Source organism: Echinococcus granulosus (assembly GCF_000524195.1).
Source record: "Echinococcus granulosus chromosome Unknown EG_S00018, whole genome shotgun sequence".
Taxonomy (NCBI): Eukaryota; Metazoa; Platyhelminthes; class Cestoda; order Cyclophyllidea; family Taeniidae; genus Echinococcus; species Echinococcus granulosus.
The window spans coordinates 135220-160444 of NW_020170398.1; the positions used below are offsets into that span (position 1 = coordinate 135220).

General features: G+C 39.3%; 1 protein-coding gene across 1 annotated transcript; it reads left to right on the top strand. All coding sequences in view use genetic code 11, as the record gives it.

Moving 5' to 3' along the window:
- Positions 1–471: 471 nt before the first annotated feature.
- On the top strand, positions 472–25073 carry EGR_03427 (MAP kinase-activating death domain protein; the record flags this gene model as incomplete). The annotated part of the gene is made up of 14 exons (XM_024492676.1): positions 472–606; positions 2017–2095; positions 5368–5431; positions 6358–6547; positions 11215–11592; positions 12411–12444; positions 12570–13148; positions 16938–17139; positions 19324–19688; positions 21130–21380; positions 22135–22335; positions 22794–22901; positions 23967–24131; positions 24978–25073. The coding sequence occupies 14 exons, from the start codon at positions 472–474 to the stop codon at positions 25071–25073; spliced, it is 2847 nt and encodes a 948-aa protein (XP_024352809.1).
- Positions 25074–25225: the final 152 nt, after the last annotated feature.

Genomic DNA, 25225 nt, shown 5'->3' on the forward strand with positions numbered 1-25225 from the left:
CTTAAGCGACCATGGTAGCTGCCCAAAGTGACTCAATTTTGGTAGTCCTTTTGTCATGAGTCTACTTCGATTGGGCCAATTGGAGAGATACTTATCCTCTGATATTTTGCCTTATTATTTAGTCAGGTAGCGGTAGAATGGAAGATTTTGCGCAATCATCAATACATTCAAAACAAATAGCTTTACCGTATGGCACAAAATTAACAGAGTTTTTATTGATAGGCAATCTTCAGTAAAACCTTACATCGTGTTGAAGATAAGTCACCTCCTAATTTTGAATACAGCCCCAAAACCTTTCTTCTTGACACATTAATTTCATTTTGGATCCTCGTCAAACCGATTTGACTCATTTAATTAAACGCTATTTCCGACAAATTTTAATCACAAAAAGTAAACCAAGTCCACTGGCGCTTAAGAGCTATGCTGGTGTGTAGGCACCTTTTGAAAGAGGCCACTCAGCGACTAGTATCAATGAACTCCACCAACAGTGGTGAACCTCTATCGCAAGCCTTCGACTCTCCCGAGCTTCTGCAAGCCTCCAGCTCCGGTCTGTTTACACACCGGATATCAGATATGGGTAGTCCCATCTTGTCTCTCAGACCTTCGGTAAGTCAGCAGTTGCCTTATTTTGAACTCTGTATGCCATCCAGAGAGGGCTACCCTATTTTTAGATCCTCTGAATACATTGTAAAACTTACGAGTTTTCAGTAAGCTCTATAATAAGCATATAGAATGGCTCAATAGGTCCATCAGGGGACAAATTATAATGATGGCAATCTGATATATAGCCTTGTATGCATTTGTTGTCAACATAGTCAAAATCAGGTATGATGTGAGGATTGAGACCTTATGATAACTTTTGATAACAGCGAAATGATTTGTTAATTCCATGGTGGTTCTCCATCGAGTGAGATTCGATGGGCCCGCCTGTTGTACTTCATTTGCTACTCGCTCTAAATATCACTTAAGACTAGACAATGTTTTACATTTTTATGAAAAGGAAGTTTCATTTCCTCAGACCTTAGCAATCGTTTATCGTTTAAACAGAAATGTTGTAAGTATATCCCCTTGGAAACGATTTGAACTGGTACCTTTTGTTGCTTGCCGCGGTGCAAGGATCGTTGTGGTTTCAGCATCCTTCTGCTGGGAATACATCTAAACCAATCGATTTATTCACACAAAAGTCTGCTTTAAAGTATCAGGGGCAACCTTCATATTCCAGACGAAGCTCACGGATGTTGGGTCTGTATCGAGACGGTATATGTTGTATAACTTAATGAGTGCATCTATGGTCAAATTATGCAAGGGCTGGATAACAAGACTAAATCAAGAAATAGATAGAAGATCCTCGTGGCAAACCTTACCTTGTATGAGTACTCTTACTAAGGTGTCAAAAGCATTATTCCACATCGCCTGTTTTTTTTGTTATCCTATTTTCACCTAGGAATACGGATCTACTTATTCAAGTTTTATTAAGACATATTTGCAAATAACATTTTCGTGCATTTTTATGTGGAATGAAGACGTTTATATGTGTGTGTTTTGGCTCTATTATGTGGATTGTTTTTTACTACGAATGAGAATAATAACGCATTTTGTACATTCATCATCATAAGCGGAATGCCAGGACTCATTTCCGTTCTTAATATGCTTTACTGGGTTGTCTTGAACCTATTCATTATCTCCATTTCTAAGAATTCACTCATGACTCAGTGAACATTCATTCGTATTCTTTACTTGAGTGGCAGTGTTTTTGACATTTGTTGACAAAGATATTTATACCATGTTGTAAATATGATTGCCCGAGGCGGTGCGCTCAGCATTTACTGGTGTTTGGATAAAATGGAAAAGTTTGTGGGCGAAAATTTTTAACATAAAATATACCAAAACTGGATAGTGGAGGGCAAGAAAGGAGTCAATTCGGTCTCTAATTCTACTAACTGTCAAATCTAATCAGTCTACTAGAACAGGAAGTAGAGGGAGACGGTGTGTGCAGTTCCTCTATTCTTGTTTCAGAGTCCAATAGGCCACTCCTCGCAGCGCCGCAGCTCCAGATCCACTCTGAGTGCGATTCTCGACAGTTGGTTTGCCGATGGTAAGTGACCACCTGCTGCAATACCTACCTCTAATTCCTCCTGTGTGTGTCTTGCGTCGAGCATTGAGATATGCTAACCATGTGTGCTATCTTAAAGAATGTAGTGTTACTATCAGCCATGGTCTTACGGATGAATTTAACGTTCATGTTAACATGTGAGTTAGCGGCCGTTCCCTTGCGTGGAATCTCATTTACGTAGATCCTAACGATGCCCATCTGCCACTTTGATAAACTTATCTCCTCAATTTTTCAAACGCTGGTAGGGGCTTATTAAGTTTTTCATTCTTAACCATATGCAGAAAAGTATCTCAATGCTTACTTGTAATAAGGCGGTTTCTAAGAAAATGTCAGGCGTCTATGGTGAGACCAACTCTATCTGTTATTATTGCAAACTCCAAAATTTGCAAATTTATTTTACTTCACTTTTATTTGTCCATCTCTTTTATTGAAAAACTTGACACATGTTCACGGTCCGTGGAACAACTGGTTTTGCATCTACATTGTAGGATCACCTTAACTTATGGCAATTTGAATTCCCCCATTTTTTTATTTACCTTTCATATACTGCATCATATCAGTATCACTAAGCCTACTCTACCACTAAATCGGCTCTCATAGTCAGAATTCATTTTTTTCCTTGGTCGAAAAATCGCGAAAGATGTCTATCCATTGCACTCGTGTTTGGACCAACCAAGGCATTCTGACTGGTTAGTGCTAATCATAGAAGTAACCTAAGGGCAAAGCGATTGAATTATAGAGGAGAAAAGTTTTTGCAGCTTAGCAATGAAAACTGAAGTCATACAGGGGTGGGTGTGGGTGAATCAGGGATTATCAGGATGGTATGCCTCCCTGTGTCTGCCTTAACCAAACTGCCTTTTTCATCTGTCTGCTTGCTTGATTTTAGTATAATACGGCAGTAGCGAGAATTTGATAGCTTGAGGTATATACACACTGTCTAGACAAAAAACTCCTCAAATCACTCGATATTCAGGCCCATTTCTTTCAAGTAAATTTCATCATGGGTTACTTAAGCTCTGTTCTGCATATTTGAAGTCTGAAAGGGCTCAAAGAGCAATTACGGTGATTAAAAGGTATCCACAATCGTGATGCAGCATAGCTGTGATCAAAGGAGTCAATTGAGAATACGATTGCGAAAATGATTTAGATGGCCAGGCAGCGATGAATCATCGCTAGATCATAGTCAAAATGTTCTAACTTAGAGATGATGGAAGCCCAGTCTTGTGATAAATTTCACTCCATGTATATTATGTAAAGTCATAAGGTTAAAAGAAACGACTTTTAAACAAATTTTGAGTATTAAAGTAACTCGTGTAATATAGGGGTGAGCTAGAATTATTCTTGATACTCCTTGATCCAAGCGATACAGGCTGCACCAGCTACTCCCAAATCGGCTTTATTCGCATCGTTCGTGACACCCTCAGTGCCAGACGTCAATGTGTCTTTGATACCATGGGCTTACCTGTTCATTGCCCCAAGCCTAGCGATTAAGGGATTTTGACTATTTGGAGCTATGAACGTGGAACTTCCCAATTATTCATTCAAAATTTGTAGGGGTCAAATGCGAAGGGATAGTTTCTTACCAAAATACAAAAGTCATTTCTTGAAAGATCCTTTTATTGTAGAACCTTAAAGTCACCTCAAATGTCTGAATACTGACGCCCGCATTGTTGGTAAATTCGTGTTGGAAAAGTGGGGCGACATAATATGGCTCTCAGTCATTAACCACAAATCCTATTTGTCGGCAGGTGCTGGAGGAGCTCAGGTTCTCAGATGACATTTGATCATCGATAGAGTTCTTTTCTTTCCATCATAAATTAAAATAATCTACCCGTGCTGTTTATGGTAGGGCTAGCTACAATGAATGAGAGTGAATTGTCAGCACGTGCAAAGTGTATGCGATTAATTATCTTCATGCATTAGCAAATATTATAAATGTGTAGGTCTATCTGCATGGTATTCTTTATCTTAATATATGAAGTGTCGGTTGAACGTGCAGAATGTAAATGGAGCTTGTCGGCTTTACGAGTTGAATTACGAAGTTGCAGAGGCATGCATCTCGTCGGATTTGTGGTACGGTGTTTGTAGAAGATGTAGTATTTGGTAGTAGGACGTACTACTCAGAAATGGTTCTTGGCAATGACAATTTGTATGCCCCTATTGGTTGAAAAGGTCAGGATTATCGTGCCAAGAAAAACACCTAGTAGTGCTTTGTGTGAGTAATGGAATGATTTGTTGACACCTGCATCAACTAGGAATGTAAATCTGCATTAGCAGATAGCAAAAAACAAGCTTGAATGGCCATCACTTGGATTGTTTTTAACCACCGACCGATTTTTGATAAAAAATAGTAACCATTAGTGGTTATTCTCAAATAATCTACTCACAACCTCCACATCATTAGAAGACTGCTTGTTTTTTATGCACTTATGTATGTGATGGACCGTGGGCGCAATTTTTTACCATGAATTGTTCACCTGTTGAAGGACAAAAAGAAGTTATGGCTGGAATCCATTCGCTTGAATCGGAGTAAATTAATACAATTCGTGGAATAACCAAGACTAGTTGATGATTTGAAAGAAAAGGCTATTCTTATTCTTACGAGACTGCACTACGAAGACCGCATATCTAATACAACCGCAAAGCATACCCATAAGATCTCACTTCAAACTTGGGTTGGAAAGGAGTGATAATGCCTCATTCTGGCCTCCAACATTCAGTGCCAAATTTCGCATTTTCTGGGCATTATGTAGGCAATTACATGATCAAATGCGGAATGGAATGGAGTTGGGAAATGAAGGTGAGACAGAAGTTGAGGTAGCTGAAGTTAGGTTGCCTGCTCGCATAAAGGGGGAATTGGCAAGCCTGTGCCTCAGTAGAAAGGAAACATTTATGATAGTGGTATATTTTAATAGCCCTTCTTAATGTATTTCATTTTCATTATTAAAAGGCCCATAGACCCATTTATTTTCCTTGTATATAGAAAAAAATTAGAATAGTTATTTTTCCTAACCAAGGCTACATTAAATGCTGTGTCATTTGAGGAATCACATTTGACTCAAACAGAAGTTCCCCACGTTTTGTAAACGCTTCTTTACCAAATGACCAGTGGGTCATGCAGACTCAAGATTGATTTACTTGCTTAAATCCTCCATCTACTTTGGTTGTGGAGTACTAGCACGCCTTATCTGAATAACCGTTCTGCGAGCTTTCATTTTTGACACGTATATTAAAATTACTACATCTATTTTTAGTTGGGAAGTCAGCCGACGACGCCTCTGATCCTGACATTGAGAAACAGCGTATGGAATTGGAGATGTAAGCCATATCTGTGTTCGTTATTCACATAGTCCCTTCCCCGTCTCTGTGTCGACCTGATAGACGTAAATAGTGTTTTTTTCGTAGTAAATACCCTGGAAGTGATTAAAAAACTGCCATAAAAATGTTTGGTTGGCGTTAAATAATCGAATGCAAATTACTTTGGATTAGGCACAATACAAGACCTGGATGTGTCAAGTTGAAGATAATTAGACATCCAAGAGTTGAATAAGCAATGAGATAGTAAAAATGTTCTTTCACAGCAGGACGATTTGGTGGGACTAGGTTGTTTTGAAAAAAAATTTTGATAAATTCAGGAAGTGGGATGAGCCGATTCTGTCATATGATTGTCTTAATCAGGGGACTACATGTTTTGTTGGGTTCTTACACTTTTACCTGTTTTCTGATGGTCATCAACACATGAATACACGATTTATTATTCTTACTGTTGTGGTGCAGGATGTGAAAAAGTAAAACAAATATACGATTCTATTTGCTACTATAGGTCATTTACTCTGTAATAATTTATCACTTCATTCTCTCCGTAATGCTAAGGCGATTTGCGAGCAATTTTGCTAAATGCCAAAAAACCCTGTTAATGGCGAATTCCATTCTACTTTCCCTAATGTACACCTTTCTCTCGAGGTCTAAATGATGCATGTGTTTGAAACTAGGGGGCACTCATTTGCTGAATGATCCAATTTTGTTGGGAGGAAGAATGCATTGATGTTTGACAGCTGGAAAGTAATTTTCTTTTTTATATGACCAAAGCTATCACCCGTTTTTAATAAAATTTCTTTTATGCACCCGTCTAGATATTAAAGTACTTAAAATGCGGAAACCATTTCTTTCTTGCACTAAATGCCTTTTGATAAGGCCAGACCACGAATGAAATATCCTACTTGTCCCGTCCTGTCCTGTTTCAGATCGGAGAATTGGCGATTCATAAGTGAGTGCATCGCAACGATTAAAAAGGGAAATCAACCTGGAATATTTTCTCGAAGACGTCTACAAAAGCTGATGGAGGAGGAGATGTATCGTAATTCGGCTTTGGCTCTCGCTAACATGAACGTGGGCCATCCTGTTCCCAAAGGGCAGAGCCATATTGCTGATGTGGTAAGCAAGGACCTTTTCAGTCTGATAACTATAAATTCAAGTGTTTCTTCCATTGATTTATATTTTCGCATTCAAAGGTTAAACAAATAAGACAAAGATTGAAAAGAACATTTGCATAAATTTAGCGAAAACTTGACAAAGATGATTGCTTGATAGAATGGACGCCCTGCTGTCGTATTGACTTGTATCTAAGCGCTTAAATATGTGGATAAGAACTGAAATCGTCAAAAAACAATGAAAAACAAAGGAACCAGATAGCCATTGAATGAACGATGAGGAAGTGCAAATAAAGAGGTCGTAAAAGCATCATATGATATCCAGTAGTCGTCATCGTGAGGTTTTGAAGGATGTGATGAATTAAGTGAATCAGATCCGGTGTTGAAATATAGTCCCAATTACATAATGCTACACTCTTCCAACTTCCCATTATTCAGGTCACCTTATGGCTTTTAATCACATCACTTCAATGACCATCCTCACAGTTGTAGCATATAGAGTCTGATCCAAATCGCCTTTTAATAAGTCTCCTCTCAGTATCTAGAAGTATAAAATTGAGTGCGTGTTAGCATCTTGTTCACCGAGCCTCCTGAAACTATAGTTACTCTTGTCTGTATATGAATTAGAGTATATTCTCCACGCTGTACCGCGATATAGAGAATATCTGAAGCAAAAGGAATACAAGAAAAGTGGTATATGTTAAATCTGTTATAAGAAGACATTTTACATAATTTGCTGGATGACTGGCGAAGGTTTTGGAGGTTTACAGCATCTCTAGTTCCTTAACTGTTGTGCACAATTTGCGAAAGATGAAATATAAGGTGACCGGGATGTTGGTGCAGTCTTTTGGCATAGCTCGCCGCAGTGATGTATCATAAATTGTAGTCGCCAGTCAAATATATGCGATTGTCTGTCCACATGCATCATAAAGCACAAGTCGATTTGCGTTGACCGGTCTGGTACTCCTGATTGTGGTCTGTGAAATCCTTCGATTCCTCGGAACCTTCACATCATGAAATGTCGGTTGAATGCGATGGATGTGAATGGAGCTTGTCGACTTAACAAACTCAGCTGCAGAAGTTAGTTCCGCCTCAAATCCCTACCATAGAACCTATTTTTTACTAGTCAAAATCGATTTATTTTATGAACTATAGTGGGAAAAATAAAAACTGCTAATTGGACGCAAAAGAGTTTGGACCTCCTTTGTCTACTTTTGTACACCATTGAAGCGCTTTTGTGGAAATCCTTTTATTGCTGTTTGCAAACTCAAATTAAAGGGGTGAGCACTGTCCTCTTTTACCGTATTTTAAAGCCATAGTGTATGTTTACAGGCTTTCAGTCTCTGAGTTAGCTCGAGATCTTTGTTTGTGGATTAGTTTGTTTTAGAAAGCTGTCTACACTCTTACACATTCCTTTTCCTAAGTATGCCTTTTAAAGGGAGACTGTTGGTCCGGCTCTAATGTCTGATATATGGTTTGTGTTTTCGTTTCTCGGCTTTTTGAAGATAGCATTGCCCACTGCCTACTCAAAATGTGCCTTATATTACTTCTCTACTTCGGATCATCGCTTTTGCAATGCCCTCAGGTGTCAGATGAACATCTAATTGTTGTATACGTTTTTTTGGTCATACATCAGCATTCCATTCATCTCGGTGCATTCTTTTCAATTACAAGGATAATTTTGTTTCTATAAAAGCTACCTTGATTGGAAGAGAGCTGCTAGTGAGACTATATATAGCCGAAATTTTTCTGAAGAAGTTTATCATTCTATTTATTTGCGATTAACTTAGGTGTCAGTTTGATCACAAATGTGGTTTTGATGTAGAGTCTAGAAAATTGCTTAAAAGCTGGCACTAGAATTAAACCTAATTCGGTTTTGTAGTCAAATTTGCGAAAACTTCCACGCTTTAAACATTTTAATGGTTTTTTTGTCCTTTTTATCTATTAATGCATAGAAAAGGACATGATACTCCTAATGATATTAGTTGCTGTACTTGCTACTCCGCCTTGTTCGAATTTTCAGTCCTTTAACTTAAAAGCTGAATGGTATTCCCCTTAGTCAAAATCCAAAATCCTTATTTGAAACTAGGATCGGTGAGTAATTCTCATTTCAACTGAAATGATGACTTTTCATAATGGTTTTTATATATGTAAAATGCTTTTTTGACAAATCATTTCCTAAATCTCCTACCTAGTGTTTATATCTCTTAAACTAATAAAAAGGTTGGTGTGGTTTGGGTACAGTCTATTTTAATGACTTATTTTTAATTTGATGGACTTACAAAGTCCGTATGGTAGTTGGTTTTCATGCACTATAAAATGTGAGGATAAATGTTCCATTCTATCGCTACGATACTCTGCAATATGCTCTGATAACGTTTCCGCTTATTTGGAAACTTCCTATCATGAAATCTAGGTTAAATGTGCTGGATACAGTTGAAGTTTGTTACCTTTATGAGGCGAGTTGAGCATGGTACCAAATTTGCAGAATCGCGCTTCTTGCCAGATTTGGAGAAGATGCATAACCCTTAAAATATTTCTTACCATTTGGTGCGCATCACTTTCGGGAAGACCCTTCATTCTTGATTTGGTCGAGAATGCGTATGTGCAAGAAAAAGTTCTCCAAAAACAGTGGGAACTGGTCAGCCACTTGAAAGTGTTATTTTTACAAGCTAATACAATGTCTCATTCCTCAGCAAAACCTATCCGTGACAAGATCAAGACTTGGGAATGGGAGGGGGGAGGAAGATACTGCTTCATCGTCATTCCAGCTCTACGTATCGCATGATGCTACTTCCCCAAGAGATGAATATTGTTTTTGTGGCATTAGACAATTACACGCAAAACAGGGACGGCGATTGAGAAGCAGAAGTGGAAGAGATATCAAGGTACCTTTTGGTTTCCAGAGGCAAAACGTGCTATAAAAATGGGGTTGTCCAGGAGGTGTCTCACTGTGAACGGCTGCTGGACAACAGATCGTAATGGTGATTATTTGAACAAATGAAGCATTTTGGGAAGGTTTTTTTGCAGTTAACTAATTATTACTATTAAAACCCATACCGACTTACTTGATTGCGTTACATCAGTGAAGCTTTTGCATTCATTTTGAGGCAAACGTTCTTCCAATCAGTGAAATTCATTCTCATTATTATGCATTTCAAGGTCTCTAAGTATTTCTTAAATCAGCATTAAATTTTCATTGCATTCCTGAGACTTTCCTAAGACAAGATTAGGAGTCAATTAAATCCATTAAGTGAGCTTTCTATCCTTCCTTCTAACCAATTTCCAAAAAGAATCAAGAATTTGAATTACGTTTCATAGCAGGCAATGCAAACAATCAAGGTGTGTATCTACTCTATGAAGGAGTAAGTTTTGACATTTTGAGGATAGTTTGTGTATGAAACATGAAGAATGGGTTGTAGGCAGTCGACGAAGTGGAGAAGGTGGTTCGCGCAGCTTTTTGAGGTAGATTCGGGCATTCTTCCATGGCGAGAGAGTGTAGCCATCATTTATTGCCAAATACGATGAATGTACCACTATTTCACTGTCAGTTCGTCAGTCTCTTGGAGGAGTATTAGATTTTGCCATTGAGCCATCAAGCAGCCACTAATGGGTTTTTTTCGTCCAACCAATTGCAATTTTCGAAAACGAATGATTGTTATTCATCCCATCTAACAATGGGATAATCTATCATTGTTGTTTAGCTCTACGCATGTGACAGGGTTGGATATGCCCTTTAACTCCTTTGATACATTTGGAGTAGTCCGCCAGACTGGCTCCTTTTCCTTGCCGAGTTATTCCATGCAATTTAATAATGTTTTGACAGAAATTTTGTATAATCTAAACTACATTATCCACCATGGCTGGCTGCCAGCCAAACGTCTTGTCTGTTGGTGATTTGAGATAGCTATCGTATCGCATTAATTATACAATGGAAGTTGTAATTAAACCCGATACAATTTATCCATAATCTTGCAAAAATAGCTCAAAATGCAGTGTAAATGCCATTTACAAACCAGCACATGCATTTAAATAGTATTGGATTGCATCCTTTAGTTTCTCCTACGGAGCCGATCCAGTTATTCAGCTTCCGATTTGTTCAAACGGCAAAATATTTTTTTTATTTGATAGTTTTCTCGCTTCCATTGTGAATTCCTCCAAAATATTATAATTTCTCGCCTTTGATGATTCCTCCAGTCAGGTTGATGAAAAAAGGGAACGGGTTCTTTTCAGACATTAATTCTTAATTTGGATAGCTTTTGAGCCTATCTATTTGTTAAAATAACGACCTCACCGCTAGTTTCCGTTTATCGTGAGACCAGTGTATCCATTTACACTGCAAGCGCTTTCGGTTTACTTTGGGCTCAGCAAGATCTGCCACATGGATGACTCACTTTCATGATTAAAGTGGCCTACTGGAACAAAGGTTCACAAACCGTAAAAGTAATTGTGTGTATTATTCACCAAACATTTCGTTCGACGAAAGCCTGTACTATTTGTGTAGCAAAAGGTGAAATGAAAGACTCTACTGGACTTACCTTAGAAACATGCAAAAGTTCTGGGAAACTGGCGGTAGAGGTGGTATGAGCAGACCCTGTTGGATGATTCTTAGGAGTCCTAAAGGACTCGCTCAATCAAGGATAAGGGTAAATAACGTTTCGCCCCTTTAAGTTCCTCGACTCCTGGGATCAATACAAGGCGTACGTCTGGCTTTTCAATCAAATTGGTATGGGCATACGACAAAGCTGTCGCCCACTCACCACTACCTTCATTGATTCGCGGGGTGACGTGGTGTCCGCCGTAGGACTGGCGCAGGCTTTCCGCGACCTCTTCACTTCGCAGGCAGAACGGGAACGTGTAGCTCATGGCGGCGTCTGCAGCGCCTTCTGTTTGTTGGAGATGGCTCACACTCACCACCACCTACTGCCGAAACGGCGGTCTGCAGCGTCGCAGCCACCGGTGGTGCCGCACAAGGTTTCGCAGACACCTCTCGCTGCCTCGGTTCCCACATCCCGGAGGCAGTCGATTGAGGTTCCCATCTCACCGAGGGTGGGTTCTGCCTCTGACATCGTAATCAAGAGAGTGCCTAGAACACCCGCTGTTTTAGATTCTTATTTAACAGTTGCACCACTGGTGTGGTTGTGGTTTGTATCGTTTCGTTTGCTTCGTCTGACCCTTGATCCTAACACGTGCGGTCAACGAAAGGGTTCCTTTTATGCAACGAATTAAGTGAAGCCTGTGTTCGAAATGGTATCTCATGGTGCTCACTCATCCTTGAATAGCAAATTCAACCGCCGAGCTTCTATCCTTACGTTCTGACTTGGTTTTGGTATATCCAATACGACTAGAATATTCGCTTCGAGTAAACCGATTTCTCATTCATGCCAAATTTAAGCATTTGTCCCCGATTGTCTGTGGTATGTTACCGCACTCGAGGGTTAAACAAACAGTTAACGCATTACAAAAGGTCCTCCACCGAAAAGTGTGATATGCGGAATAAAAATTAGCTAAAATTGAACAAACTGTATATATGGTTCACAAGACGAGTTCCTTGATTGTGAAAATAACATCTTTTTTAATTCACACCCTTATTATAGAGAGCATCACTTTTCTTGTTTATTTTAATGCCTAATGAAAAAAATAACTCTCTTTGGCAATTTTATTCAAACAGATGCACCCAATCCTAACATTAGTAATCCCTAACTGATTCCAACGATAAATGATAAAAACCGCCATTTAGACGATGATCATAAGCTAGCTTTCCTGAATATCCATGTCAATATGGGAATCTTTGGGTTTCGTAAATTAGATTTGACAAAAATGTAGAGTGACAGGCAATTTCAAATTATTTTTCTTTCTATCTTTAGCTCAAATCCGATAGCGAAGTTCAGGAAAAAGGCTGTAAGTTTTGTAAACTTTGCTTGAATAGCTAATTCCGGTTTTATGAACTCCTAAACAATAATCGCACTTTCCGTATCTGGTGTGAGATTGCGTATTTGCACATACTCTCTTCCCTTCTTGCAAAGTAGTCTTTACATTCACGGAGTTACGACCTAATCCACCGAACCCTGCGCCGCAGCAGCAACATCATCAGGACGCCAACCAGTTTAGTTTTCACTATCTCCGTGATATGCCCGACCTCGTAGAGCTATCTCAGAAGCTACAAATTCGCTTAGCCGATGCCTTCAGGAACAGCTTGACCACCCAGTTCTCAAAAAATGGGGACAGCAAAGAGATGGGGGGGGATCTGAGGGCCTATCTTACCCGAGAGACGGCAATTCGTCTCTCCCAGCGCCTATTGGCCAGTCAAGGGGTGCTAGAGGTGCAACATAAACCCGCCCAATCACGAACCCGCAAGACTCGCCCCTTCTTGCACTCGCCCCACACCCTAGATGATGAAAGTGAAATGACCTCGACGAGATGGGCCGGACAGCAACGATGTCAGGGCGTGAGCAGCAGCAGCCGGGAGCTATGGGGCCCTGGTGTTACACACTACTCATCGATACGAAGACGACGTAATTTGCATGTAGCGCGGATGGAATGTTTCTGTTGTCATCAACGTTATCGTCGTCATCGTCCTGTCATGTCTGCTGTTGTCTTTCTCTGTAGAGAAGTCATGGATAACTCACACTTAGGGTGTTTGCTTGTGCATTTCCCGACCTTCGGTTAATTTAGCGCCTTAAAAGAAGCTTGTCATCATCTAATGTAGTTTTCGACATGTAAAATGTTCAGTCTGGATTTGTTCAATAACATTCCTCGTTTTGAAAACCTTTTCAAGCACCTAGTTGCTTGGACATTACTTAAATTCACTGTAAGGCTGAGTTTATGGCATCAAAAGGTCGTAAAACAGTGGCCAAGAAGCAAAATCTACAATATACTAAGCAGATCATCACTATAGTTAAAAAATATCCTTTTTAAAAAAGACTATGATCTGTGCTCAGAATGAGAGGGTTGTTTCAAAAGTCCCCGGACACTTTAATGAATCAGTTACATAGTAACTCATTATATTTAGCTTCCTATGCAGTGTAATTCCGACGTCTTTTCAGTTTTCTGATATAACTGGCGGTATGCGGTTTCTTCCCCCATACCTTATTTCAACCGTTAAAAATGGTAGAAATCAGACGCTGTTAAAACTACTATAACTAGGGCGTTTGAGTGTGAGACTAAACGTTGTTTTGTACGAAGATAAAATTCCCCCATAGATTGTTCCTGGTAGTTTTCGAAATTAGACTTCCGAGAAGTTCAAAATATAATTAATGCCTGCACCTTTTTCTGCAGGCGATACTGATCGCTTCTATTGCACACTATTATTTGACTGGTATAATGTGGAATTTGAGGTCAGGAATCAAGTATCCAGACCAAAGACCTATAGGCTAAGATGCACAAGCAATGCACGTCTGAATGAACTGAGGGCTGTCGTGAAACAGAGGACGGGCAGATCAAACGCACACATTCAGCCTTCTAGAAAACTGTTGCCGCAAACTAGTTTTCATTCTTCTTCATTCCTTGTGGTTGTGACCGCAGCTAAGTTTCTAGAACACCATGCATCCATCACAATAATCCAACCATTTTTAAACTTTTTAAGATTCTTAAGGGGAAAAATCTGTTCATTGCTGAACACACGTCGAAGAATGGGAAAGGTTACTATCCCAGGATATTGTAAAACATTGTTTCTTCCCTTTTGGCTCAATTTTGGCGTAAGTTCCGAAGGTATCTTTATTTTGGGGCGACAATTGTGATTCTATAATGCAAGGGCAGCTATCATGATATACAGAAGCAAAAATACGACCCGACTAGGTGTAGTACGGTGCAACTCATCCCAAAGGGGTAATGCGAAAAAACCACGAAATACACATAGTACATAATGTGTCACAAATTAGAAGAAACATATGAGACATAGCAATGATGAAATTGTAATGTTGCTGGAGAGAAAGGGAATTTGTCTTTATCACTAGATTTTAATAGAAGACTGCATACTTGTCGAAAAGATTCATGATCCACTTTTATATCAGATGGTCAAAAAAAGGTGGTGTGATTTCCGGTATAGCTAGTTGCAGTAATGTGTCATAAATTGTGGCCACTAGTCAAACATACGTGATTGTTTGTCCACACGCATAATAGAACGCAAATTGATGCGCGTCAATCGAGTTGATCGGCCTAGTACCAATGCTTGTGATCTGCAAAATCTTTCTACTGCTCGAAATCTTCATATTATGAAATGTCGGTGGAACGTGATGGATGTGATTGGAGCTTGTCGGTGCTACAAACTAGGTTAAATCTAGTTCCAAGACTGCAGTTTTCCAGTGCAGCACTTGCAAAGTTTGGTATGTGGTAGCAGAACACACCGTCCGGAAGTGGTTGAAATGATTAACTTGTTGCTGCCAATGAATCACATGCAGCTAGATGTTTCACGTCCAGAAAGACCCTCTATTCTTGGTAGTGAAGATTTACTTGCAGTCATTGACTGTCGAGACTAAGAACAACACCCAGCAATGTTTGGTGTTTAATGGTAGAAGCTACCAAGCGAGTGGGTATCACATGTCATGTCATGAATTAGCAATATATATCAGACTTAAAAGCTTATCAATTGGTAGTTCTTTACTTCTTCCATGCATGGCGTTAAAACGTGCCTTTGGAGAAGGGTTATTTGCTCAATAACTAGCCAACAGAATGGTTGACTAGTAATGAAGAATAGATACTGTGCTGCGGCGCCAAGCTAGCGTACATGTCACTGATCATTCCCAAGTAGTCCATTCACCATCAACTACACAGGTCGAAGCTACGTACCACTTCATTTTCAGATGACTATGCTTGCCCTGGGTGTGTGCATGTGCGGGGTAACCTTCGGACGCAATTGTTCGCCTTAAATTTTTCACGTACTGAAGGCTAAACAACAATTAAGTCCGAGATCTGTTTACCTGTATCGGAGCAGCTCGAGGGTGTGCAAGCAAGACTTATTCTTGAAAAACACCCAGGACTACCCAATGGGTTGAAATAAATCCTGTTCTCAGTCTTACCTGACAACACTTCGCAGTAGTGCACATTTGATACCACTACAAAACTTGCCCTTGAGAGGGGATGGAGGGGAAGGGGAAGAGGAAACTACCTCATCCCCACCCGGGTCCCTCATACTGTCTGACGATGCTTCTCCAGATGATGGGCATCAACTTTTGGTGGCACTAGACAAGCAAATTCAAGATCAAGGCAGGAGTTTGTGTGGGAGGCAAAAGCGAAATTGTAGGTGAATTGACTTTTCCTTGGCTTCCAGATGCAGAATGTTATAAAATTGGGCTCACCAAGGGATCGTAGGGATAATTATTTGAACGAACAAATTGTCACGTAAAATTGCCTACATTTAACTAATTCGTACTATAAAATCCCGTACGGACTTATTTGGTTTTTTTCTCGGTCTCACATATCTCCAATTCCCACACGATTTAAACTATCTTTCTTAAGCAAATCTCTGTGCATTTAAAAAGTAACTGCACAATTCCAAACCCTTACTCTTTACCAACAAAATTTATTTCCTCTATCAATTGACAGTAGCAGTCTGTCCTCAGTTTATGCTCTCTCACGACCTTATCTGCATATACATGGGGCAGTGATTGTTCATCAGGACATCTCTGTGCGGCCAAATTTTCCTTGTCGCTATTCTAAGACTCATCCCTCCAAACCCTTGATGTCGTAACTGTTTTACAGTGACAGTAAATGTCAACTGCAATCCTCGATTCCCTACTTATTGCTCAATTTACCCGATGTGAGCTACTAAAATTGGCCGATGTGAAAATTAAACTTCGGCAAATCTATTACAAATTGTGTCTTCTTCTTGACATCAAAATCTACGCTAAATTCAACTTTGATTATTAGGAGCAGTTGCTTTTACTCCTGACTCATTATTTTATCAGATGAAAAAAATTCTTTTAAAAGTGAAAGGTTAAATGGCTTTGCAACGACGTTTAAAGAGCTCGTCAACAAGATTAATTCTCTCTGTTAAATGTAGAACGGTTGGACTTAAAAAAGAAACAATTCGATTTAGTGTCATTTTTTTGCGCATTCAGTGGAAATGGAGCATCCGTGACACCCCTTGAAAGTAGATTCAGGTAAACTTTTTTTCGTTACCAGGCTATCCAATGTTAATCAAATTCAAATTAATCGGTGGGAATATAAAGTACTTAGTTGATTGTTTTAATTGGTTAAATAAATTTTTAAATGTGTGTTAAACAGTGAACTTGGGAGACATTTATTCAGTCGAATTTCATTTTTTTTACAAAAAAACAACCTTTCAGTTCCATTTCACTTAAAGGATTAGCCTCATCTCTTGTTATGCGATCCAATTGCCTACATAAGGTTGCGCTGTTCAAACTCTGTGTAAAGTTGCGTTTTTTACACTTCAGCCACCTCCGATTCGAGGAAACCCTTCAATGTAATCAACCCGCAAAATCCCACACCCTCACAACCGCTTTCAGTCGTCAAACAGTCGCAAAATGATAAATACGAGGGGACCGATTTGACCAATTCTAGTGGCATTTCAATGGACATGGTTAAAGACGTGGTGCTTTTGTCCCCTTTCAAGAGCGCTGTCTCTCTTGGCTATAGGTATGAACTATTGCTATCTTTTGTTGTTTGTGCAATATGAGGTGGGACTTGTGTCCATTGGCCAATCTCAGTTGTTTAGTCGCAAACCTCACTGCTTCGTCAGATCAGTTGTGGTGGAAAAGCACTGAGTGTGGTCGAATCTCTTGCCCCCTTAATGGATGTTTTCAGGAATTTATTCAATCAGTGTGCGGGGTGATTTTTGGGAAATACTCGTGATGTAAACGAGCCGACTTTGCACCGTAATGGCCACGAGGCGGAAGCTCGTGTGCTCATTGGTTGCGAGGGCATCTGACTATATGTTCAGGTGTTTATACAATAGAATCAATGGTCACTCATTGCTTGAGATGGATGCATTTGCTGCAGCTACACATACCCACCTTGATCCTAGCTGAGGTCTATTATGTGGCGTATGGTCCACTTTTTACAAAGATGAAATCGGTAGAATGTCATCTATTAAACAATGGAAAACGCAAGTTAAGTCCATTAGATGCTAACTGAACAGTTCGTTGAGCACTTTTTCTTCTTACTGACGTCTTTGTTACATAGGTTTCGAAGTGGGAACTACACTATAATCATCGAACATTTCCTCCAGGTGTCAATACCAGAGAGGTGTAAGAGTGGCATTGGTCTCAAAACTGGCTATTTTGTCACACGAAAAATGAGAAAACATGATATTTATGTAACTTTTTCGAAAAAAAGGCGTGTTGCAGTTTTGAAAAAGTGAGACATTTCTGTGATCCCACATTTTCCAGAATGCATGAAGTTTTCATGAACGGAAAATACTATAACGCCGTTTAACTTGAATACGCATCGAAATTTTATCGTTCATATGTCTTTCATAATGGAAATTTATTTTAACTAACTAACTTTGGAAGTCCACAAAACTGTGGCACCTTACCTGAGTTACTAATTGCCGCAAAAAAATAATCCTTAATGAAGACTTCGGGGATGAGGCGAATAGCCGCTTACCACCTAAAGTAACGCAGACGTGATTAAAGCGCTTTTTGGAGCTTATTATAACGCAGTCCCTGGAGTCACCCCCCCCCCTAATTTGTAGTATCCCATACGAGTACGGAAGATTTGTCAGTAAGTTGCGGAGGAGCTGAGGGATTGTAGCGTTACATCATTAAATTGTACCAATTTAGCCGTCAATATTCTAGACGAGCTTGATTATTTTTAGTTTGGTTGATGTTATGAATTTATAAAAATTCTATGTTAAGGATATTGAAATATTGAAAGCTTGAATGTAATGTACGAATACGTATTTATTTATGATTAAAGCGAGTACAGACATGCCACCTAATACTATCCAATTCATTATGGGCTATCTAAGGCACACCATTCCTGCTCATTTTGATAGATACGCATTCCTTAATAGGTTTTGACGCCTGAAGAGAACATAAGTTATGATTTATTTCTGAAATTTGTATGCATAATATCTTCACAAATCCCCACACACACACAATGATGCAGCATTAACTGGATTTGTGGAGCAGTTGAATGTCAGTTAAAAATACTCATTGTGCTGCTTAAAACTTAATATTATTAAGGTAGTGATGTTTATTTGCCGATTGTCACCATTCAATGAAGAAATTTAACTTAAACCGACTTCACACAAAACCGGCTTTAAATGATGAACCAATTTCATCACCGCTTAATGGTTGATAAAAACAGAAAAATCCTCCCACCTACTTATCACTTCTAATGAATTTTGCAAAATCAGGTAGTTATTTAAAGTCAGATCAAATCACTGACAGGTCGGTTTTGTATTTTTACTGCCACTGGAATGCAGCAATAAGTAGGGTGTTAGGACAAAAGATTGCCTGTATTTTTCCAATAACCAAAAGTCAGTCAGTCTCTTGACAGAATTTCTCAGTGCATAAGCTTGCTACTTGCATATCAGTCATGCATTTTAATAGTCATTCAAGACGTGGCTTGCAACCGTATCCTTGATGGAAATAATTTGGCTAGTTAAATAAACTATTGTTTCTCTAATTCATAGATCGCCAATCGGCTGGTTGTATTGTGTAGTCTTGATTTCATGTTGCCAGCATATATATGGAAGTTCCCCAAGAACAACTTACTGCTTCGATAAAACGTCAACAAAAACATTTTGAAGAATATTCCCCTCACTTCTTGATCACATAATTATCGGTGTATTTGCGGAATCCATTTTCATTCTAGATATCGACATGGACGCCTCTTCCAAATGGCCCTTCAAGTGTCTTCATCCGTGAAGACTCTACCTCCATGTATCTCTGTTCCAGCTCTCCGGATCAGTCTCGCTGACCATAAGTCCGACAATACAACACGAACAACCAGTACTGCCTCCGTTTCCGATGGCAAGGACGAAAAAAGCGAGAAGGAAAAAGGGAAGGAGAAAGAGGAGATAGTGGATCTGAAACCGGAGCAGCTGGGTTCAAAAATCGGTCACACATACCTTTTCGAGGAGGCTCTGATCAATTCTACGGACTCGAAACTTTGGACTAACATGCAGTTTTGGGAAGACCTATTCCTGGACACCGTCGCCCAGGAGCGAGATTTGCTAGGTCAGTCTTGGGCTGTTTGAGACTGCATTACCATGAGTTATAAAATAATCTACTCCTCCATGCCACTTTTTTAAGAAAATATCTACCCACTCTCTTTTTGTACTGTTTTCGAAAAATAACCCAAGATTATTTTTACCTCCGCTTGAGATCCATCTTTTGTCCAATTTTAATTGAAAGATTTATTAAATTCTAGTTCAAAATGAAAGCGTGCTTTTGAGACCAAAAGTATCTATGACTCCAGTGAATTCTGAAACAAAATCGCATCTAAGAGCATTTCCAGTGGCTTGTAGGAAAAGAATGTGATTTTCCCACTTTCATTTTCCACAGGGTTAGCAGCACTGATTGTACGATTTTTAGCTGGGAGTTGTCCTACGTGATGATCGGCCAGGCAGCGTCCATTGACTAGCCAACCAAAAACTCGTTATTTAATTACTTTGACACCCTATAATCCATTCGCAGTAAATGGATAAACAAATGCTTTTTGCCTCGATTAATCCATTCATTCGTGCAACCGAATACTTGTGCTCCTTGCAAATATTTCACTCTAACCTAAGTTTTTGGTATACTGATACTGTTTGTTTTTATGTATTTACGCCAAATGAGGACTAGCTTCCAGACTCTCAAGAAACTCGCTTATTCATAAGGCATCCCTCAGCTGTTCATTGCATTGTTAATTTGTTTGGATGATTCAGTGTTATCAGAATAGTTACTTTGATAAACTTTGCTGCATATTCACACTGGCTACGATTGATCATCACGCTATAATTATTCAGTCTTTCATTTCAGTAGATGCATGATTTGTCAAATTTTTGACCAATACACTTTATTCAACGTGATGCTGTGTGCAGGTTGTCCTTAGAGAATTTAGGACATGGGAGTTTTTATCAGACCTTATTATCAGCTCATGAACAGGGTGGGAGACTAGTAACTTTAAGTGCTTGGGGCAGAGCCCGTGTCACCATAGTTAGGACCGAATTCCAGAAGACCATGAAGACACCATGGTTACTGCTCTACTTTGTTAACTGCAACAGTATTCAAACGAATTATGTAGTGAACCTTTAACACACAAGAGAACTTAAATTGGACCGTAACTAAATGCGTCTAGCCATCACGGTCCCTATGCAAATCATATTGTCAGCTGTCATTTGCCATGTGGTGTTCTAGTGAGTGCATTACAAATGCAGGCCGCTCATTTAAAAGGTGTTTTCCTTATTCATTGTTTCATCTCTGCGATTATCTATCATCAAAATCCATTTTTGCAAATTCATGCATTCCTTCTTTCTCCCTTAATTTCAGACTTTATGGAAATCTGATTTACGGAATTGTCATTTGTTGCTTGTGTTTGCATTCCCACAAAAGCTCTTCGTTAAGGATATACCACTGGATTCATTTGTCGGTGGAAGTGCTTCTCTGTACGATGTCCCATTTCTGCCTCTTTAAGGCATGAACTTCAATCCCGAAGGTCTGCTGGAACACTACTCTCACCTGACCCCAGTCGCTCGAAAGCATCTGGAGTTGAGCGAGGATGCCCTTCTAGCTGAAGTGATGCATAATCTCATCGCCTTCATGGTGATGGCTCGCATCCCACCTGATCTCATTTGTCGCAAGGTTCGCCGCCTTATCGCTAAAAGTCACACGGGGCTGCACTACACACAGAAGATCACACAATTGCTTGACTCCCTCGAATGGCTGGTAGGTTCCTATGGCTTGCTGGAGTGAGACGTTGAGATGTTCTACACTAAAATCATTTCTTCTCATTTATACCAAAATGGAATTTTCTGTTTTCGTTTACTGATACGCACAAATTTGTCTGTTTTCACTGATGTTTTTGATATATATGATAAGTCATCGCACTTTGTGTTTTATTCCAGATTTATTTGCATAGTTTAAAGTAGCCTTATATGCTAGCCGCTGTACTTTTCTCTGTAGACGTTAAAGACGTGCGAGCTTGGAAGCCGATTTGTTACGCTTCTATACAGAGAAACAGAAAAACTGGTGGTGTAGGTGAAATGAGCAGAGGTCGGATTATAGAAAACTGAAAATTTAAATATTTATGCACACAGTTTTTGCCTTGTTTTTGGTGCTATTTTCGGTTCGCTCTTTGAGTTTTCTTCTGCATCAATTATCACTGTAATGTTGGGTCAAAACATAGATGAAAATCATGTTGTAGCTTCCCTTTACTGAAGTGTGAATTTACTAGTAGCTATGGGTTCCGTAGATGCGATGGAGTTAGTGCGTCAAGTCCTATTTTGACTCACATTATCATAATTATTTTGGCAAGTATTGCTTAGACCTGGACATTGGTCTACAATGCTTACACTCGGCGCTCTTATCACTTTGTTTGGGAATGTCCGCCTAATGAAATCCCCGAACTATGGTAGCTTGTAGTAGACGCCGACTTTGATTCGTCTTTGTCTCTATTTGCCGTCTTATTGCCACCCAACAGCTTGTCTTTGCTGAACTCCAATTCTCACACCACAGCATTTTGGAGTCTTGGGTCCTATCCATTGCCTACCCTTTTTTGAAAGCGCAGTGCAAACAGTTTGAACTCGTACAATGTAGGCTTCGATGCATTGCTCCCCATTACGCAGAAGTTGGGATTACTGTGGCTTTTGATAGCACCGCTGTTGTGAGTGTGGATTTTGCTGTAAGCACCGCTATTGACTTGGTAACCAATTCATCCCGTTGGCCAGTAATTACCTTTGAAACAGTAATGGGGGCCGCCATATATATTATATATTAGAAATGTCAAATGGGTGTAAGTAGGCCATTCGTGTCTGGATTTCGCTTTGCCATAAGTGTGCTGGAGGACCAAAAAGTTGTTGGTATACGTAACAAGGGCAGTGACTGGATGTCCCAATTAACCTTCTCATTTTTTAAACTAAGATTTTCGCTGTTTTAAATTTATTGATACGTTTGAGCAATTTCAGTCCTGTAAAATAATTTCTTATTTTTTCTGCAAATTTTACACACCTTTTGATCGAGGAGGGATTTTTCAACCTATAGTGCTTACTCATTGTTCCAAAGTAACAGTGCAAATCTTGAGGCCAGAACTGGTACGCATTCGTGCTCGAAATAATTTGAGTTGTTTCTTCTATGTTTTAGAGGGGAAATGACATTGATCTCCTCCCAATCGCTAGTCGACAATTCACGCCCGAAACCTTCTCCGTCTACCCTGCATGGATCAAGGACTCCGAGATGCTTACAATGGAGGTAGATTTGTAATTGAAAATGACTTCCTTCATTTCTTTTAGTCCTTCATTTGTTGTTATGCTAGTATAAATTAAAAAAACTCGAAATTCCACTCATATCAAATTAGGCCTCCTGTCAGTCACGAAAAAAGGCACTTTGTATTATGAATAGGAGAGTGATAGCGCTAATCTCCTGTCATTTTCTGGGAGAACAGAGAGCATTATCTTGAGTTGGGATCTAAATATGATGTTTTGAGGCTTTGAACTTTTGGCTCTTAACAGGTGTATCCAGAACAGTAGGGAATGTTATATAATTGGGTGCTTTTTTATAAAAATTTCATTACAATTATTTAAAGCCGCCACTAGGGATAGTTCTTTACTGGATTACGAATGTGTCAAAGATCAGCGATCCCTTTGAATGTAGATCTTGTCTTAAGAATATAAATGGTAATGCAGTATTGAAGAGTGTAACTACCGGTAGTTGACTTGAGAATGTTTATTCCGACCAAACTCATTAATGTGGACGTCTTAATCTCAAAGTAGCAATGTGATTAGACGGAATCATTACCTCATCAATATCATGTAATTTGAAGCAAATTTCCAAGGTGAAAAACAAGTCATTTTTTGGGCACAAAGTGCTGCTAAGCTTGTTGAGCAATGACATTGACACTCTTGCATAATCACCCTTGGTATTCACAAGACAATGGATTACGCTGTGGTGACCACCCATATTAACTCTGAAGGTGTAATAGTGGATGCAAACCTAGAATTGGTCTTGTTAGCAACGTACGGAAGTAGAGGGAGACAAGTGGTATCGTCGGCATAGGAGCCGAAAGGGGTCGCATATTGACACATTAAAAAGCAATTAATAAAATTTAAAAGAAAACCATAAGTTATCATGAATATCCTTTTCTCAAAGAATACTACAACTGACTGGGCTTAACAGGCAGCGTCAATATAGCGTTAATTTTGCTTCTAAAGGAAGACTTTCCACCTAATTTATTTTGCATCGAACCAAAATCTGCTAAATCGGCTTCAAAGAGGTTTATCTTTGCAGAATGTTTCATAATTACTTTTTTTTGGAAAGATCTACGGTGATTTTTTGCTAACGCGCTCGCCGAATGGCAGTGTGTTTTGCCGGTGGTGGTTCGATCAGGTTATCAACGTGACGTACTCACCGATGCAGTATACCATCGACTTCCAAACTCAGCTGGAAAAAAAGATAGAACGATTTTCCTTCACCTCTACTGATGTAAGTGCTTCCTTTTGATGCGACTTTTGAATCCGGCTCTTTCACACGATCTTAATATTCTGATTTCGTAAAGAATGTGTCCGATATCTGAGAAAATGCTTTTAATTTAGATCCGTTTAACCAATATCGGCCTCTACCACTGCTTTTTTTATCACTGAAAAATGACTAAGTAGTCAAGATTAATATCAACCCCACTGTTGGCAATACTTGACAACTAGTCAATCAGTTGCTCTCAGAACTTTAATGAATTTTGAGCTGCATTGGTTTTGATCATCGGTGATACTAAAACTGAACACTTGTGTTCTTTGGGTTGTAGGCGGGCATATTCATGACCCCATTAGTTTGATTACTCAACAGTATCATTATTTAAATGCCAACTTATCCCGTACGGCCACATCAACTCAAGAAAAACATTTGGTTAGTAGATTTCTGCCACTGTTTCCCATTATATTACTTGAATTATTAAGAACCATATTTTTTTACTAAAAGGGTTGAGGTTTTAGGCAATAATTTGTGTGCATCTTTCCCTCTTGGAATTGCTTTTTGCAATGGGACCATTCTAAATAGCGTATAATTGTGGTCTTTAAGCTGTCTTTTTCTCCAAAATCAATGCCTTATGCTTATCCACTTTCTACATCTTTAAGACAATGCAATTTGAAACATGGGAAGCTATATTCTTAATCTTTTAGCCCTTTTTGGATGGTTGTAACAGTTCCATATTAAGAGGAAATATGCCCTCACACTAGGATTCATGCAAGAGCTCACGGTGTTAGCGTGGCCTCCAAGTTTCTCAGTTGGAAAGTTCATTACACCTGTTTCAAATGACCCATTTTCTCTTACTCCTAGACCACTTCCCTCTTTGCCTCTATCGCATCGGCTATAAGTCGGGCAAGGTCGAAAAGTCCACAAGGGCAAATTAGTGAGTTGCATTTGTTAGAATGAGGTACTACAAAATAACAACGCGGGGTAATTAAAAGGCAGCCCTTCTTTTGCAAGCGGACGATGTCTTGACTGATCACAGAGGTCTGTCACTTTTGATTTCACATTACTCATTCTTATTCAGACAGCTAAAAATGTGAAAGTGATAAAGTAAA